This window comes from Pipistrellus hanaki (genome assembly GCF_964339955.1).
Source record: "Pipistrellus hanaki genome assembly, chromosome: 4".
Taxonomy (NCBI): Eukaryota; Metazoa; Chordata; class Mammalia; order Chiroptera; family Vespertilionidae; genus Pipistrellus; species Pipistrellus hanaki.
In genome coordinates, this window is record NC_140506.1 from 37,676,332 (window position 1) to 37,696,525 (window position 20,194).

General features: G+C 44.1%; 1 protein-coding gene across 2 annotated transcripts in view; it reads right to left on the minus strand.

Annotated features, from left to right (window-relative positions):
* The window catches only part of ARSB (arylsulfatase B), a 120,071-nt gene that overhangs the window by 19,379 nt on the left and 80,498 nt on the right, over window positions 1–20,194 (minus strand). The window contains exon 7 of one of the 2 annotated variants that reach the window (XM_084881311.1): window positions 6,201–6,973. The exons of the other annotated variant lie outside the window; for it this stretch is intronic. Within the exon in view, the coding sequence (XP_084737437.1) occupies window positions 6,963–6,973 (11 nt within the window). The 3' untranslated portion in view covers window positions 6,201–6,962. Of the gene's footprint in view, window positions 1–6,200; window positions 6,974–20,194 lie in introns of those variants that run through there. 2 annotated transcript variants of the gene reach the window in all.

The following is a 20,194-nucleotide window of genomic DNA, read 5'->3' on the forward strand; positions in this document are numbered from 1 at the left end:
TCTGACCTTGACTGGAGAAGCAAGCATGGAAGAGGGACTGATATATGTGAGAATAAATATGGGGGGGGTGGGGGTGTGTGTCCTCTGATCCAGAAAACAGCTGGGTGAGCTGGATGTCCACTGGAAGCAAATTTAAATGTTTGGTTGCTCCTGACAGTGCACCGGGCGCTGGTGCATGTTCACAGCTGGACTTGACGCTTGAGGATGGGCTGCAGAGCTGAACCTGCAAGGAGCACTTTCAGAGAATGGTGGTGGCCAAAACCGGTTTGGCTCAGTGGATAGAGCGTCGGTCTGCAGACTGAAAGGTCCCAGGTTTGATTCCCGTCAACAGCATGTACATTGGTTGTGGGCACATCCCCGGTGGGGGGTGTACAGGAGGCAGCTGGTCGATGTATCTCATCGATGTTTCTAGCTCTCCTATCCCTTTTTCTTCCTCTCTGTGAAAAATCAATAAAATGTATTAAAAACAAAACAAAACAAAAAACAGAGAGAGAATGGTGGTGGAAGGGCAGCCGTGGGTAGGTAGGAAAGGGCTGGATGCTGGTATACAGGGATCTGTGTAGCCTTGAGCCATCTACTTAACTTTTCTAAGACTGACTTTATTTTTCTGAAAAAAATAGGAATAATACTACCATCTGCCTTCCTGAGGATTAAACGGGCCAATGCAAAATGCTGAGCCAGTGCCTGGCACAAAATAGAGGGAAAATACAGTGGTCTTTATTGTTATTATTGCTATAAAAATCCCCTCTGGCTTTATCCTCTTCTCCCACCCTATTGTGTAACTTAGCAACCTAAAGGATGTAGCAACAAGAAAGCTGCACCCGAAGGAAGAAGAGAAGAGTAACAGAGTCACGGGGCCCCCTGACATGCACAGCGACAGTTCTAGCTGCAGGATGTCGGGAGGCTATTGACAAGCAAGGCCTTCACAGATGACCTCCTGGGTGCAACACACAGGGCCGGGCACAGCCAGAGAAGTGGGAGTGAATGCCTCTCACACTCACTGCTAACATTTACCCAGATGGCCCCTTCCGAAGCTGACAGGAAACAAACATGGCTTTAGATACATTAAAGTACTCATGCTTTCAACCGTTTTCACCCATGCAACGGGGTTTTTAAAATTGTGTTTGTAGGTCTGTGCAGCCATACCATCCTGTTGCCTCCTATTACGTTTCCGGCCAGCCACTGCTCCCCACCCTGCTCTTTTTGGGATGGCCCCACACACAGCACTCTACATCCACCCCATTACATCCAGCCCGTTAGGTCTGCCTGATGGTTCTCGACTGCCAGCCGCTCCCGGATCCGTCCACTGTACCCACTCTCACCCCCAGCTCCATGGCGCAGGGGATGTGGTGAGGGCGGCTTTGGTAGCTTCCTCTAAGTAACACCGCTAGAAAGTGGAATGCGCACAGGAGGCTGGACAAGGTGTTAGCTCAAAGGGGTGAGCATGCCCCCAAACCTGCAGGTCTTAGCTCGTCTCATTGCAGACTGCACCAGCTGGCACACGCTTGCCATGCTTGCTCCTCCACTCCCTGTCACCCCAGTGAGCTCTTCTTTCTCAATTCCTGCAACCATGTCTTCGATCTGCACAGGCAGAAAGCTGGGCCCTGAAGCTGGGAAGTGCGGAGGACAATACAGTGAGCAGAGAGCATTCCACAGTGGGGTGGGGTGGGGGTGGGGGGTGGGGGTATTGTGGAAACAGGAGGGCGTTGGAAATGAAGCCAATGAAAATCTGGCCTGGAAAAGTTCAGCTAATGGGCTTCAGAGCATCCAGTCCGTGGGAGATAAAATAGAAACACTTGAGAGGTTAATTCAGAGCAGAGCCTGCCCTCCGCAGTGTGTGTTCCTGACGGGCTGGTGGTCCCCAGGCTGTATCCAATGACACATCTTCATCAGCCGGTTTCCAGGTAGAGCAGCCCCATGAGTCATTTATCTCCGTTTTAAAATGTGCTCATGCCAGCTCCCCTGGGGGACAGGCACAGTCGAAAGGCACCTTCCTCTTCTGTCACCTGTCATCCAGGAGGCCGCGGCTCCTCGCTGGGGGAGGCAAATGCTTCAGCCCAGAAGGAGCCTAAGCCGGGAGTGCAGAGTGCAGATCTCATTTTCGGGGACTTCTGGCTGCCCCCTCCCTTCCCCAATCAATAAGAGGAGGGATGCCTTATTTTCAAAGCCCTTTAAGCATATCTGAGGAGCCTGAGGGGAAGGCCTTTTAAGAAGGCGATTGAGGTGTGAAGATGCCAATGATCTGGGCCGTCCTTCCTAACTAGGGGTCCTCGGGGGTGACCCTGAGCACGGCAAAGAGACAGCATAAAGCAAGTCCAAGAACAGAGGGGATGAGAACAAAAGAACCTTATTTCCACATTCTTTTCCACATACTCAAAATAACACCTCATTATAAAACATTCAAGCATGCACAAAAGTGGATGGCCGAGCATAGTAAACACAAGGCACCCAACAGGCAGCTCCAATAATTACCCACTTAAGGCCAGCCTTCCACCTTTCCCTGCCTTTCCCTCCTCCCCACACTGTTGCAAAGTAAACCCCAGCCTTCATAACAGTCCACCCATAAATATTTCAGTATCTCTCTCTCTCTCAAAGAAAAGGATTCTTGAAAGAAAAGCCATAATCACAATACTATTACCACATTAATAGTGGCTTAATGAGCAAGATAAGTAATGTTTTCCGGAACACTAGCAGCATTTCCCTAATAGCTTCACACAGCCAGAGCCATAGTCTGAATGCTTATGCCCCCAGCCTACCCTCACATGCATATGCTGAAATCCTAACCCACAAAGATGATGGTGTTAGGAGCCTTTGGAAGGCACTTCCTTCATGGGAGTGGCACCTCCGTGAGTGGAATTATCGATAGTTAGAGCTTTAGCAAGGAGGCTCTAGGGAAGGCACTGGCTACGAACCAGGAAGTGGGCCCTCAGCAGGCAGTGAGCATGCTGGGACCCTGAACTTGGACTTCCCAGCCTCCAGAATGGTGGGAAATAAATCCCTGCTGTTTATAAGCTTCCCAGACTGTGGTATTCTGTGAAGGCAGCCTAAATAGACGAAGACATCCATTAGTGTGCAAATGTCTGCCTCCTCATGGTCATAAGACACTTTTACGATGAGGCCAGAGTTACCTCCTGGGAGCCTGGTAGGACAGTGTCCTAGGGCACATAGCTGCTTCAGGCAGCCCAGCAGAGCTCATCCAGTTCTGGGTGGAGGGATTCATTGACACCTCCCAGCACAGAGAAGCATTCCTGTTAAAGCATTTCCCTGGCTTCCGGAGCAGCAGGCAGCTTTAGAAAGCCAAATCTTTGCGAAGGCCGAAAGAGACAGAGTTCAACCAGCCTTCAGGACTGCCCCACCCTCAGCAGCAACTGTGGCCACAGCCCTACTTGCAGTGTCACTGGAGGGCCTCTTGCCCACCTGCTTGGCCAGCGGTGTTCTGGCTGACGTTCTGCTGGATGTGAAGGTGGGACAGCACACAAAAAGACATCCGTGAGGGTTAGCTCTTTCTCTTGCCCTGCTTCTGACTTTTTCAATTAGTCAGAGCTAACATGTTAATGTGCTAAAGGCTTCTATCGGAGGTCCCAGATTTGCAGGTCAGACTATGCACCAGGTGCCAGGCATGTGCTGGGAGGGGATACGAAGATGAAGGAACAGATCCTCCGGCCCGTCTTTGAGAGTTTTGGAACCTAACAAAGAAGGTGCGTGAATGAGGAGGAGCAATGAGCACGTACTTAATTCTGCCCAGAAAGGGGAAGGCAGTGCTCGCTGGGAAGGCCTTATCAAGGAAGGTTTCGTTTGAACTGGGTCTCAAAGGATTAGCTAGACTTAGGTAGAGGAAGGCAAGAAAGAAAGAAAAAAGAACAGCATGAGGAAAAGCATGGAGGCAGGAAAGCATGTGTCCCATTGGGGGACAGGAAGAATGTGGCAGTGCTGAGCATGGCAGGGAGGTGGAGGGGGTGGGGTGGGTCAGGAAATGGGGCTGGACCACTTGTCTGGACCCAGCCCGGGCGCTCACTGAGGGAGGCCAAACAGGCAAGTGACTCCTATGGAGAGGAGTTCAGGCCCATCTCCAGCCAGCAGAGAAGCATCAGGTGACAGACCTCTCATCACATACCATGAGGGACTCTCTGCTATGGCTACACCATGGAAGTAGCTAGGAGTGAGGAACAAAGGAGGCATAGTTTTGGAGCACGTTCAGGGAGGAGAGTAGGGGCTGTCACATCTGGCTCAGCTCCCAGATGAGGCAGCACTTCTTGCCATTCAGCTGGAGCTGGGAGATCCCCAGGACCAGGCAGGAGCAACTCTGCAGCTGTCTGATACTCGGCATCTGGCCACACTTGCTGCCTGTGGACTTTAACCCCGTGCTCCTGCTCTGATAACACATCCTGGCAACCTGCCCGTTAGACCTGAGCCAGGCCGCCTTGCTCTTCTCAGAGCAGGCTTGCAGGCCTGGCCCTGAACCCTATCCCATTGACACACTTCTTAGGCTGCCTGGCCCTGGGGTTCTGGCTGACCCTGGGAACCCCAGTATCAGCAGGGCCCCTGGGCCCTCCCCATCAAACCTTGGTCTGGTGGCTCAGCATGGTGTGCACCCCTACTTGAACCAGCAGAGAGTGGCCCATCTGTTGTCCCAGAAGAGAAGTCACTGCTCCCCAGCTTATCCTGAGCAAACTTAGCTCTCCTGATCTCAAACTCTCCTCTCTGATCTCCCTACCAAGACCAAATATGAATCCGTCTTTTCTTCATGTGCTCAGAGTAGGACAGTCACTTCCACTCAGGGGATGAGAACAGGATGGGGAACAAAATGGAAGTGATTAAATTTATGTCCCAAACCAGCAGCCTGCAGATCCCGTGAGTTTCTGGTACCACTGGTACACGTATTTCACGGAGAACTCAGTTGCGAAAGGACAGAGAAGCAGCGTGGTGGAAACTCTTCTTCCTTTGGATGGAAAAATGAGGTTGGTGCCTGTGAATTATTTGTTTCTCATTTGCTTTGGAAAGAGATGGTGGAGAGAATTTGGAAACCTACATTCCATTTCAGAAAGCAGACCAGATTTCAGCTGACACCAGTTTGGCAGGGGGGGGGGGGGGGGGTAGGTTTTGTCTATTTTTGCCACGTGGGCTTGTTTTCCGGGGTGCGCACTATAGGGTCCTAATTCTAGACCCCATCTGAGCTGCACGTTCCATCATGAAACTGCAATTAGCATTGAATGGCTTTTGAGTTTTTATTTAGGGCGTGTTTTCTCAGAAAATACACAGCCTTCCTTCTTCAAACAGCGAGCGCCACTGGGGACGACATTAGTTAAACATCTTCCACCAGGATCTGCTCTCGGCTTTCCGATGCTCTGGGAGTTTCAGGAACTTCCAACCGCCAACCCCCATGTTTAGTTGTATCAGAAAATGACTGTGGTTGGATTTCTCCCAAGACTCAAAGGCCTTGAGTCTTGACCTAGTGTTGTTAACATAAACTTCTTGCTGCACAGAAGGCTTTGCACAACAAAACCACTTAGAAATACAAGAAACGTTAGGTGGATTTCTGTGGAAAATTCTGGCTCTACAGTGTCAGATTAAATATCAAATTGGAAAAAAATGTCTGGATGTGGGTGTGGTGAGCTGGGGGCTCTCCCTTTTGGTGAGGGCAGCTAGAGCACAGCGCAGAAGCATGGTCGAAACCACACACTGCCATCCCATTGTTATGTGAGGTCCCATCTGTCCAATGGGACTGCCCATCTTGGGGGGTTAGTATCCTTGCCTTGCCCACAATTCCTAGCAGAGTGAAACAGTGAGTGCTCGGAAATATTTGTTGATTAAATAGTTGAGGACACATACTGACAGGCTAGGACGTTTTGGGAGGGCTGTTCTTTTGGTTAGTGGGGTTCTGCTCTGGGTAGTAAAACTACTTCCCTCGTTCCCTCCCGGAGAACCTAAATTCTCTCAAGAGAATTAGCAATATAACTAGCAATATAAACTATAGGACCCAAAAATTCATCCTAGGAGCCCACTAAAGAGTTAATTCAGTTCTGATATGAGAATTAGGAGGCCAGGCTATAAGGATTATATACAATGGATTTATAACACAATAAGATTTTTTTTTTAAGGGCAAAAGTAGTGACTGGGGACATTTCAGATGAAGAAATAACCATGTTAACCTCACTGCTTTTTAAACATTTGCATCTGTGAACTGCAGAGGCTCAACAGAAAGCAGATTGCCTATATCCCCTGAAAGCCATTCTGGCATGAGAAATTTCTCTTACATAAAGCAAAACAGATGTGTGAGAGGGAAAAGCAAACTCTCTTTTGGGTGTATCAACATTTGGAATTGCACAGTTGTCTCAGAAACTATATATTGTGTGAAGCTATGAATTCAGAATCTTGACCACACTCTATCCCTACAAACTCAATATAAAAATCAGAGACTCGATATCTGGAAAATACTAATTATTAATGCAGATGGAAAACAACAGCATATTCACATTTCATCCACAATTTAAAAAAAAATCTGGAAGCCTATCTGCCAACTGAACTAACCCTGAACCAGAGATGAAATATCCAGAATTTCTGGCCAAAGGCCACCTGGAAGATGTGAATCAGATCCACTTGTCTGTTGAAGTCATTAGAAGAAGTGCCACGTCCCTGTAATGGGGAAGGAGTACACCAGGGGCATCTGCACACGCATCTGCACACTGGGAACCACAAGCAAGTCAACTTGGAAACACAGAAGAGCTCCAAGGCGGCCCCCTTCTGGGTGCAGCTCAGTGTTTGCAGAGCAGTGGGTCAGTGCTTGGCTGGCCATCCGCTAGGCTTTGGGAAGAGCACAGGAGCACAAGCAAGAGCACAGGCATTGGGCCTGGGAGGAAAGCACAGTGTCCTGAGGGTACCTCCTGGCCTGAGAGAAGGGCAGACAAACTCCTCAGTTGAGCAAGCAATCTGAAAGCAGGTTGGGAAAGTTGTTCAGTGGATCTTCAAATTGGATCTACGTGCAAAAAAAAGGTAGATGTGCAGATTGGAAATGCCAATATGACAGTCAAAATCGATTTGCTAGAAATAAATGCTAGTGTGATTACAATAACTCCAAATATTAGATATGATTATATTACAGAAACAGTCACAGGAACACTCTGTTCAAATATGCCCATGCACACACATAAGCGCGCACTCACACACACTCACACACACACTAGATGTAGCACAGATGAAGCTTAGAGGGCTGAGAATTGTCCTGGACACACAGAGCATAATAATAATGGATGATGGTGATGAAAATATTTATAAGGTCTGAGTGTACACAGAAGGGATAAGTAAATATATTTTCACTGATAGTTTTTCCACTTAGGCAGTTCTACAAATTAACTTTAGATACATTCTCCACCTGAAGCCACAGAATACTTATTTATCATGTAAAAAAACCTTATATTCTAAATCAGCAGTGACTTATGTTCTAAATCAGAATGATGCAGTGCTATACAAATCTGTCCTTTTCTCATTTTGTATTTATTATGAACATCAGTAAACGAGAGCTCTCTTTATTTTCTTCTAATTTTACTAATTATATTTTCTGAAACTGTATTCTGATGTTCAAAACTGCTTGAAGGAGAAAAAGGAATTATAAAACACAAGTATCAAACGTTCTCCAATAAAACCACTTAGATAATAATTCATTTAAGAATGAGCTCCAAATCTGGGTTGTATGAATAAACAAAGGCTCCGCACTGCAGAAGGTGGAGAGAGTGTTTTTACATGTAATTCCGTGACCACTGCCTTGATTTCGGCGTCTGGCAGGAGAGCCTGAGGTGTTGTAGGCCTCCCACTTCTGAAGGAAAATATACAGAGCGAAACGTTCATTGTTCATGAACAGCTCTGGCATCTGAATTTAATAATCAGATGCCATTGGGAGTCTATATAGTTTTTCAACAGTATAGACACTTAAACCAATCAGGCTGAAATTAAACACAACCCACTGCATATATTTCAACTGTGATTAATCTCTGTTTACACGCACATGTGCAGTCTCTGACGAAGCATTCTTGAAGGCAGCCTAACAAGAAAGAATAAAGTTGCAATTCAAGAGGAATCATTAATGAAGCAATGAGGAGATGCAAATCAGTGTTCCCCTACATGGCTTTGAGCTGTCCGCCATCATATAAGACCACAATGCCTTTATGAATATATTTTCCCTACCTGGTGTCCTCTGCCCTGGATTTTGAAGACCCAGTTAAAATCCAACCTCTTTTCTGAATTCTTATGAGGACTCTCCTATTTAGGCATATTCTTCCTCTCCCCATATTCTTTATTTTCTCTATTACTCACTTAGCTCTTCAGCATCCACTGTTGTGTATTTATTAGTTGTTTTGAAATATGTCCACATTTTATTTTCCAGACTCACGTATAAGCTCTTTGAGGACAAGAAACTCTGGGTTACATGCTTTCCATCCCTGAGGCACCCTTCCTCGAAGCACAGTGCCTGTGTGTTTCATCAAAATATATTCAGAGATCCTGAAGCTACGTAGAGGGAGGTTGCTGCATTTTATTTTTTTAAAAAATTTAAATATATTTTTTAGTGATTTCAGAGAGGAAGGGAGAGAGAGATAGAGATAGAAACATCAATGAGTGAGAATCATTGATTGGCTGCCTCCTGCACACCTCCTATGGGGGATCGAGCTTGCAACTGGGCATGTACCCTTGACAGGAATTGAACCTGGGATCCTTCAGTCTGCAGGCCAAAGCTCTATCCACTGAGCTAAAGCAGCTAGGGTGGGGCTGTGTTTTGAAGATGCTGCCAGGTGATTGGTGTGCACTCCCAGGTTGAGGACCATCACATACAAGGAATAAAGATAAGAATTAGGGGAGTGCTATGGGCATAATCAGTATCAAGAAGTGTTTGTTGATATATGAAATGACACACAAAAAACCTCAAGCCAAACCAAATCAACAACAAAAACAAACAGAAAACCATGTGTAAAATTAAAGACATTTGGCTTAATCTTATGTCTATAAGTTGAATCACAAGCCAATAATCTTCTTATGAAATGTTATTTTAAAGAGAATGCTTATTCTCTAGTCTCATGGTCGCTGAACAGGGCAGACCATCTGCCTCGCATCCTAATTAGGAGGTCCTGCAGCCACCCCCTCGCCCCATCCTTTCCCATTTGCTTTCCCCAAGAACGCTTCCCTTGGCTTTCCTTCTCATCTCTACTGCTCCTTCCCGGTTCCTTTATCTCAGAGATTGATGGCCTTTCATACATCTCAGTATGACTCACAGATAAGAGGAGAGCGGGCCCCAGAGAACAGGGCCCCACAGGTTTGTGGAGTGCCTTATTCAGATTAGAACAAGACTCTCCTTCTGTGCCAAGAAGCATGACTTGGCAAACGGAGGGCAGGCTGTGCCCTCGTGCAGTTAGCACCCTGCGAAACTATGCATGGCAGCCTGTCCAAAAAAGGTGGAAGCAAGCACCGGAGCCTACTATCCTCCTCCCGCTTTCTTCGGAAGATGGCTTTTCCGGACCTCTGCTTTTTCTGACTCGACTCTCTCTCAGGTCCAGATGCTATTGAGTGAAGAAGAGCCAACGTTATTTCCTGGAAGGCTCAGGAGAAAGCTGCATGTGACTTATTATTGTGAGACAAATGTGGAGGGCTTGCTTTTTATTTCCATGAAGGGATGTACAAAGGGAAAGGATTTACACTGTGTGAAAAGGTGAACAAAGAAGGTTGGAGCATGAGAGAGACCAAGGAATTCTCATCTCTGAAGAGATTTTGAATACTAAGAGGAACAATCCACCCCTGGTAGTTTATGGTTGATCTGAGCGGGGTGGTCTGCTGGGAGCCTCTTTCTCTATGAAGGCACGTTTCCTATAATGCAAGGCTCTGAGTCCCTGCCTTTGCTGCATTTCTGCTGAAGTCCCCCTGAGGCCTGGGGGGGAGAGGGGGGAGGAAGGAGGAGGACTTGGCTCTGAAGTCCTTCTGACTTAGCAGAAGGCTGACTAGGAGCTGCAACAGGAACAAACAGTCAGACTAGTCTATAAAATACATATAAATTATTTTCCTGAAGATATGTAAATTTCTCAGAATACAAATTTGATAAGGACAGCATCTCTAGTCTAGGAGATATTTTATAATCTTACCAGTCTGTGAACTCCTAAAGGACAGAGACCCTATGTTCTACTTCATTATTCAATGCTTATGAGGCCTAGCAGGAAGTTTCTCAACAAAAACCTTATTTATCATTTTTGATCCTCATCTGAAGGTATTTTTTAAAAGATAGATTTGAGGGGAGGGACAAGAGGGAAAGGGAAGGAGGGAGGGAAGGAGAGATGGATGGATGGAGAGAGAGAGAGAGAGAGAGAGAGAGAGAAGAGAGAGAGAGAGAGAGAGAGAGAGAGAAAGAAAGAAAAGAGAAGAGAAGAGAAGAGAAGAGAAGAGAAGAGAAGAGAAGAGAGAAGAGAAGAGAAGAGAAGAGAAGAGAAGAGAAGAGAAGAGAAGAGAAGAGAAGAGAAGAGAAGAGAAGAGAAGAGAAGAGAGAGGTGAGTGTGAGAGAGACACATGGATTGGTTGCCTCCTGCACATGCCCTGATTGGGGCCGGCGATGGACCTTTGACCCTTTTGGGCCTACATTCTAACCCAGTGGTCACCAACCTTTTGGACCTCACAGACCACCAATAAGTGAAACCAGCCAGGACATAACAAAATGCTTATTTTTAAAAAATATATTTTTATTGATTTTAGAGAGAAAGGGGGAGGGAGAGAGATATAGAAACATCAAAAAGATGAGAAAGAATCGTTGATCAGCTGCCTTTGGCATGCCCCACACTAGGGATCAAGACTGCAACCGGGAATGTGCCCTGACCTCCTGGTTCATACCACTGAGCCACGCCTGCCAGGCCAAAATGCTTATTGTTGAAAGGAAGTTACTTTCTCAGCTCAGTCATCTGACCCTGCTTCCAAAAGTCCGTCTCTGTTTGGCTCCTTCCCTGAGTTACTCTCCTTCCTTACCATCCTCAGTCACAGTTCTGTGGGCGGTGGACTCTGGATCTCTGGGTCTCATTTCAAGGTCAGATGGAAGCACACCCTGGGCAGCTGTCATTGTCCAAATTCTCAGCCCCATGACCTTTGCCCCTAGGTGTAACTTCTGTGATTCTGTGACTTCTGTGGCAGATCTAAATTGATCTCAAAAAAAAATGAACTAACAAGCAAAACAGAGACAGACTCATAGAGAGCAGGTTGACAGCTGTTGGGGCGGGGGACAGTGAAGGCTGGGGTGGTGGTGGAGAGATTGAGCAAAAAAGAAAAAAAAAGAGGAAGACTTCATAGATACTACAACAGTGTGGTCATTACTGGGGGGAAAGGATGTGGGGGGAGGTGGAGGAGGGCCTGGGGGGGGATAAATGGTGATGGGCGGAGACTTGATTTGAGGCAGTGAACACATAATACAGTGTACAGATGACATGCTGTAGAATTATGCACCTGAAACCTGTATAATTGTGTTAACCAGTGTTACTGCAATAAATTCAATTAAAAAGTAAATAAATTAATTTAAATAAATTAAAATAAACCATGAGTCTTTTAAAAACAGGGTTTTTTTTGGTTCATAACAGAAAAGTCAGAGAGATTCTAGACATGACAGGGATTGGACAAGAGGAGGTTCTTCTAGACTCTGACACAAAAGGGAATCAAAGCATAAGGATCTGAGAACAGCCTCGAGAAGCTGGGCCCAGTGCCTGTGAGAGAACGAGGATCTCAGTCCTACAACCACAAGCAACTGGATTCTGCTAACAACCTGGAAGCATCTGAAAGCAGATGCTTCTCCAGAGGCCCCAGGTGAGAGTCCCACCTGAGCGACACCTGGACTGCAGCCTCGTGGAACCTACGGAGAAAACCCAGTTGAGCCTGCCCTGACTTTCAACCTCTAAGACTGTGAGATGATAAATGGGTGTTGTTTTAAGCTGCAAGGTTTTGTGGTGATTTGTGAGATAGCAATAGGAAATGAATACAGCAGCCCCCTGAGAATGTCTGTAGCAATACGTTACTTGCCCCCAACTCAAGTTCAATCAGCTCTTTAATTAGAGAGATAAAACAGGGGCATTAGTAGACCAAAAATAAACAATAGCTATGGTTATTATTATTGTTGTCCTTGTTCAATGACCCATTCAACCAACTGCTTCCTTCTCTCCCCTGTTTGCAATGCCCTCCTCAGTCCCACGCATCTGTTGAATTTTCCTTTCTCCCCATTGTCTATCAGGTGTGTAGTTTATGGTAAAAGCCTCTATGCTTGAGCTAGATCCTTTATGCTTTCAGGATCCCACCCGGCTTCAACATAAGCAACTAGAAATATGAATACGGACCCTGCAGAGCATCTGCACATGGGATCTAGAGCAATGGGTGGGTGTGCCTGTAAGGGTTAGATAACATGTCTTGAGTGACATAAACTTGGACAGAAATAAGCCAAATTAAGATCCTTGACATACAACCAGGGCTGCTCAGACATGAGCATTTGGGACCGTGCTAGCCACAATCCTGGATGCTTTTATTGAGACTCGAGATCAATATTTGAGGTAATAACTCCCTCATGTAAGGTCCAGGGCCTTACCCAAATTACATGGTGCTCAGCAGAACAGTGCTCTAGAATCCAGCTCTCTGACACTTCATTCTTCCTTTCAGAAATCCAACTTTCCTTGTGTTAAATCAAAGAATCCTTCAAACATAGCTGCTCTTACTTTTGGAGAAGAGGGGAAATGATTTTCAAATGCTTGCTTAATCCCTCTGTTTTCCTTAAGCAACTTTTTCTCAATCTGCTTTTTAGGGCTAGATTTATTTTGCATTCTAAGCTGTTTACTTGCCCCCCCCCAACCCCCCATGCATGCTGCAGCCCCATAAGCTTCTTGGGAGTAGGGCGTCCTGTCCCATATATCCTTGTATCTCCCTAGAGCCTGCTGTACGTGTTTTAGGACTCTAATCTGAGCACTGAGTTGGATTTACTGTTGAGATTTCCTATGATCAGGTTTCAGGTAGGGGGTTAAGGTCCCTTGATCCAGGGAAACAAAGACCAGGGAGCAGTTGTGGCTTAGCCCACTCCCGGGGTCCCCCAGGGAGGTGTGGTCCCATCGCCCCAGGAGGTTGAGAAGAAGAGGAAGGGATGAAAGTTCCAGATGGAGAGGAGGGAGTGCCAACCTCGCTCACCCCCCTCAGCCAGCAGCGATGGGGGTTGCTTCTACTCTAGTGTGATCTTTCCCCTGCCTGGGCCAAGGCTGCGAGCAGTCCCTGTAGAGCAGAAGTGAAACAATGCAGTTGCTGTTTCAAAGCAGAAAAAAAAGAACGGCGGTGGGAAAATGTGAGGAGAGCATTTTTCTTGATTTATTTTTTTAAATGTATGTCGTGGGAGAAGTAGTCAAGAAGATAAAATATGCAGTAAATTCTGAGCCATGAAGGAAAAACATTTTATATTGTCCTTTAGAATCTTTTATACTGGGTCTAATCACTTACTCAGTCACTCAGCAGACCACATGCACGCTGCTCGGGGCATGGCATGCTCCACTTGGCTCAGCGCCTCTCGGAGCTTGTCGAATAGACCAAAGTCCCCCAGGCAGGGGCCTGTGCACAGCGCACATCCCCAGTGCCCAGTACAGTACCTGCAGGACAGCAAGAGCTCAGGGCATGGTGGCTGGCCAGCCACGGAGCAACAGAAGTAGAGGGCTAACACAAGTAGAACAGAAGTAGAGAGCTAACACAAGTAGAGAGGTAAGGGCAGAGCCTTGGGGTCGGGGGGGCCACGTGCTTTCAGGGGTGATGGGCAGTGACAATTGTCACAGAAGGGACAAGGAGGCTCGTCCTGGAAAACAGCCAAGGATTTGGAAATCAGGAGGCCACTGGTAACCTAGGGGGCATTTGGGGAAGAAGACAGATGGCAACTGTGTGAAAAGGTCAGGGAGAAATACTCACTGATGGGCACAAATACATCTGTTTTTAAAAATTCACCTAAATGTACATTGTTACATGACTGGTGAGGTAAGTGTCAGAATACTATGCAGCAGTTAAAAGAATAAAGTAGATCCATATCAGGGTTTCTCAACCTCAGCATTACTGACATTTAGATGGATGATTCTTTGTCATGGGCTGTCCTGAGCGTTGTGGGATGTTGGGGAGCATCCCTGGCCTTTACCTACAAGATGCCTGTGGCACTGCCACCCAGCTTATAATCACCAGAAAAGTGTCCAGAAACTGCCAAAGATCCCCTGGCAACTGAGAAAGGCTGCTCTATAGGTACTGACCTAGAAAAATCTCCAAGGCAGATGTTTGAGTTATTTACAACATGCTTCAAAAAAGTACATTCATATACTATCATGTATGTGAAAAATATATTTTATATCCATGCACATACACATACAACTGCATAAATCCATATTTTATATCTAAGTACGTCTACGGCGGTCTTGGACAACATTGTTTCAGGGGTAGTTTCTGGGGAGGGGACTGGAGCTGGGAGTCATTGTGAATTTTGGCTTCATTTGTACGTCTGTGTTTTTAAAAAATGAAAATGAAAATGTACTTGTAGTTACAATTAACAGTCTATAAATGAATGGAAATTGACATATGGAGAAAAGCCATGTAAATTCTCCTCCACAAAGTTCAGAGATGAAGAAAAGGTGGCCAGAAAATGTAAAAGAAAAAAAAAAAAAAAAAAAAGGTGGCCAGAATGAGGCAGAATTAAAGGAAGGAATTTTAGGATGTGGGAAAATGGAGCTAAATTCAGTCATTACTATTTTGTGTGGGGCATGATGAGTGGAGGGGTGAGTCATTTCTAGAATGCTTCCACTTATTAGCTCAAGATTGCAATAGTGCTCTGCCAGCAATGACTTTCCCACTCCGGTTAAATATGCATGAAATGATAGAATTTCTCTCCCTGTTTTTCCACCGCATGCTTCTTTAATTTGTATTTCTTTGGAGTGTGTACAGCTTTCTGTGACTAACGTGCTGATGCCATTATGGAAACTGTCACTCTTCGGCACTGGAAAGACCTGGGAATAGGAGCTGACTCTGACTGTGTTTGGTCTGGCATGGCTGGGTGTGCTGCAGGAGTATATTTGTTTTTCATTAATTTGTTTGTCATTTTTCTCCATGATCTATGGAACATTTATTTCCCCTGAAGCAAAAGAATCTGAAATGTCAGAGGTTTCTCTTGGTTCTGCTGGGGTAATGAATTGTTGAGAAAAAGAGATTTTTCTTATATGCTATTTGATGGTGGAGGGAGACATTTTGCGACCTTTTGCTGTTTTGCGGTGATAATGAATTTCCTGACAAACGTGGAAACTCTGGGCTTCTTTATTAAAATAATAAGGTTTGAGGAATAACTTTGACCTGGACCTTTGTAGAATTAATCAAATACAGATTTTGGAAAAATTGATGAGTTTGGTCTTTACCGAGACACTCTAATTTATTCCTGTCGCCGAGGCAGTACACAGATCTACCCCACATAAAAACATCAAACCATTAGCTACAGAGCTGGTCCCTGAGCAGAGATTTATACATGTTTGGTGGAAGGAGGTACAGGCTCCGGGACTTTCCAGCTTCGTCACATCATTGGTTTGTTTCCTTTTCGTTTTCTGTTCTTTTTTTCAAATGTAAAAATAATACAAATGTGAAGAAAATCAGGCCTATTCTGAACAGAATGAAAAAGATAATAAAAGCATCCATATTCTCACTCTTCAAAGCTAATGGACCATCATAACATTTTGGTTTATTGTTTTTAATCCTTCTTTGATCTCTATGTTTTCTATACAATTGAGAGGATACTGAATATAAAATGTTTGGAGTTTTCTCTTCAGTTAAATATTGCATACAATGTTTTGTTTCCTATCTGTAGATACCTGAAAAGAAACCAGTACTGAGTTCTCCAAACAAAGGTACAAATTCATGGGGAATAAAGAAGCAACAGATTTTCTTCTTTGTAATATAATAGGAACTAAAAATACTACCAATTTCCCTCTAAATATAATAAGTGATTAGTTCTATTTTTCCAATTGTCAGAATTTGTAGATATGTTTATGACTTTATTTTTAAAAAAATATATTTTATTGATTTTTTACAGAGAGGAAGGGAGAGAGATAGAGAGCTAGAAACGTTGATGAGAGAGAAACATCGACCAGTTGCCTCTTGCACACCCCCTACCAGGGATGTGCCCGCAACCAACGTACATGCCCCTGACCAGAATCGAACCCGGGACCTTTCAGTCCGCAGACCTACGCTCTACCACGGAGCCAAACCGGTTTCGGCTGTGACTTTATTTATTTATTTTTTATGATCTCTGAACTCATAATAATCTGGCCACTCAGTGTGTGTGTGTATATATATTTGTTAATCCTCACCTGAGGATATTTTCCCCCTGATTTTTAAGGAGTGTAGAAGAGAGAGGGAAAGACAGAAAGAAACATCAGTGTGAGAGAGACATATCAATTGGTTATCTCTTGCATGTGCCCTGACTAGGGCCCAGGCCGGAAAGGAGCCTGCAACCAAGGTATGTGCCCTTGAATGGAATCTAACCCAGGACCCTTTAGTCCACAGGCAGATGCTCTATCCACTGAGCCAAACCGGCTAGGGCTATGCCTTTATTTTTGAGAGGTAAGAAAAGCTTCCAGCGTCTAGGATGCAAGATGAGCTCACACAAGGACTGGGGAAGGATGCTCTGTTTCCCTCCAAGACAGAGTGACTAACAGGTCCTCGCTACTCTCTGACCAGCCAAATGGATGCATGGAAGTCAAAACCAACACCAGGGTTACCTCTCAGCCACTTACAGAGGCCTGCGCCCAGGGAATCGTCCTCCTTCCCACACAGAAGTAGTACCAGTGGCCACCGAGTTTCTCTCCTTTCTCTGGGGCTCACGGAAGTTTGTTATAATTCCCAGTACTCCGCAAGATCCAGAGAAATACTTGACAGCAGTCAGAACCCACAAGCCAAGCAAAGTCTCAGAGAATTTGGGGAGGAAAAGTTGGCTACCTCAATTTCGGCTTGGGAACCACTTCCTGGGTGGTAGATGTTGGGTCCGCTGCCATATTTTGGAAGTTTGGGCTTCCTTTCTGAATACTGACAGAGTGCAAACATCAGGAACAAAAGGAAAAAGGAACCAAAAAAAAGGAGCTTCTGAGATGAACTCTAAAATCTTCATGCCTTGCTGGTTTGAAAAAATTTTTTTCATCAAATGCTCCATCACTTTAAGATCAGAAAACAATTAGGCACTTGGAAAAGGAGAACGGTAATGTAAATTGTTATCCAACTAGCCTAAGTAGGAACTCGGGAGGGGGGGCGATTATAAACACTTATAAAACAGTTTGACATTTAAGATCTCACATCTGTCTTTAATTATATATCTCATAAAAATATTTAATTAGTCTTCAATAAAAATTCATACAAATATTTTAAATTATAAATCTTGAACTTCAAATTGGGTGAAAAACCTTCCTAGACTACGGGCTGGCTACTTAAAGAGTGGTCAGAGCCCTGGCCGCTGTGGCTCAGTTGCTTGAGCATCATTCCTGCACCAAAAGGTCACCATTCGATTCCTGGTCAGGGCACATGCGCAGGTTGCAGGTTTGATCCCAGATGGGGTGTGTATGGGAGGCAACTGATGGATGTTTCCTTCTCACACTGATGTCTTCCCCCCACCCTCACCCCACCACCCTGCCTCTGAAATAAATAAACACATATTTTTTAAAAAGTGTGGTCAGAGAAACAGCAGTCCTGGTACAACTTGGGAGTTCATTAGAAATGCTACATCCAGGTCCCACCCCAGCCTGCCCAATTAGGTCATCTATTGTATATGCTCATTCCAGTTTGAGAAGCACTGGTTCAGAGTAGGATGACAGACCACACCTTTAAATGCAAGTGTTTTTATCTGGTGGACGCAGGTGATGCAGGAAAATTGTGACTGGTCTGCTCTTTTTTCTTCCCTATTAACAGTCTAATTTGTAATATTATCTTTCCATCACTACCTTATTGATTGATGGCCAGAATCTGCCCTGATTGCAGAGAGAGCCTAGAGTTCAGGTAGCTACCTGTGATGTTCTCAAGTGGGAAAACAATGCTAAGATCATTATCCTCTGGATTTGGGACCCGGTTAGAGTAGAGAAAAGAAGACAATTGGCCGGAATACGGCACTGATGATATAGAGCATTTTGATGGAGATGATGAGTAACTCTAAAGAATATATTTTTCTCTCACTTTCTTACCTCTGCTTTAAGAAATAAAGCAGCCTATGGACAATATAAGTCTTCAGGAGTGCTCAAAAGCATGCCTAAGGTTAGAAATGTGTTTAGCTTATCAGTTAAAGGAATTTAAACTTGAATCTAAGTTAGTGTTTTTAAAAAAATTCAACTTAATCACCAAAACTTGATGAAGTGCCATCAAGATATCTAAAAGAACGTAGATACTGCACAATGGAAGGGTTGATGTCATCCTTGGAGCTGCCAAACCATCAACATTTTGGAAAGTGATTTTTAAAAGGAAAAATATAAAATTATGAAAAACATGCTGTTCTTAGATTTGCTTACATGTCCTTCCAAGTGTCTGGTGATTTATGTACATCTTCTCTTTCCATTCTTTTCTAATTTGGTTTCCATTGTCAATATTTTTTAAAAATGTATATTCATTTAAGTTCAATGCTGGATAAATGCTGCAGAAAAAAATAACCTCATATAAATTTGTAAATATAGAATAATTTAAAAAAGGGGGGAGGTTTAGATTTTTTTCAGTCTCTAATATTAAAAATTGTAAACACTAGTTAACAGTTAGAAATTAGGTATTCTATTCTAACTTGTCCAAGAAACAATTAAAATCCAACCTCCAACTTTCTTTAAATATATATATTACAAATAATTCTTATATCACAGGCAAAAGTTTATAAGAGAGTGTTGTACCTGAGCTGAGTTTCTCTCTCCTTCCTCTTTTATTCTTATTTTCTCTTTAGAAAAAGGAGTTGAACGTCAGATATGCACCAAATTATTTGCTGGAAGGAACTTTTAACAAAATGATATTAAAAAAGATTCTAAAATGAATTTTTACAAGTAGTCAAAATAATTGTGACTTCCTGCTTCTGTCATATAAATTACACTAGTGTCAGATTCAAGTAAACTTAAATCTCTTAAACTTGCCATCAATTAAGTGAAATCTAAGTTTTTTGACTTATTTTATAAATAAATAAAATAATTAGCTATCAAAAATCAAGCACCTCTGACATCCAATTTCTTTTTAAAATATCTGTTAAAGTCTTTTTAAATATTTTTATTTAAATAAAGAACATTTATTCTGCAACTGCTCTTAATTGTGCCACTGTTCTAGACACTTGGGTATAGTAATGACTACAGAAAACAAACATGTCTGCCTATGGATCTTATATTTTAACTAGAGGCCCGATGAACAAAATTCATGCAAGAGTAGGCCTTCGCAGACATGGCAGCTGCCTCAATCACATAGCTGCAGCTCCAGCTTTGTCTGGAAGGTCATCTGGAAGGACATCAGATGGCCATTCAGTCATATTACGCTTTTATTATTATAGATGGGAGGGTCAGATGATAAATAAATATTTAAAATAAAATTATGCCAGATGGTGATAAGCACGCTAAAGATAGTATTGCAGGATTGGATGGTGCCTGGACAGTGCCTAGAACACAGTGTCAACATTAGTTTCTTTATTTCCCTCCATGTGTTTTCTCTCAAGAACCTTATTTAATCTTGTCTGTACTGTGTTCAAAACTGCTTATGTGGAAACATTTAGAAAAACTAGTACAGGTACCTAACAACTCTCATATGCTAAAGCTGACTGAAAGCTCTTTTCCTGAGAAAAATAGCATGGTACTCAGGAGGTAAGTAAGAAATATCCTTCACAAACATTCCTACTTTGGAAACCAGGGCAGGTACAGGGCCAAAAGAAAGCCTCCATGTGAAAAACTCTTTCATTGCTTTGGGTCAAGAATATTGGGAGTCATCCAATACAGAAAGCCCGAGTATCTGCAGTACACGAGACAGAAAGATTGCGTGTAGCAGGTCCACCTTAATACGGAGTACAATAGCACCAGGAAAGGGATAGAGTCCAGTCATCTGCATGCCTGGAATAGAGTCCAGGCTGATGAGAGGAGACCATAACACTGGCTCCATTTCAATGGCTCCATCAAATACTAAGAGAGCACCTAGAGATTATTTTCCTTTATTTGGATTG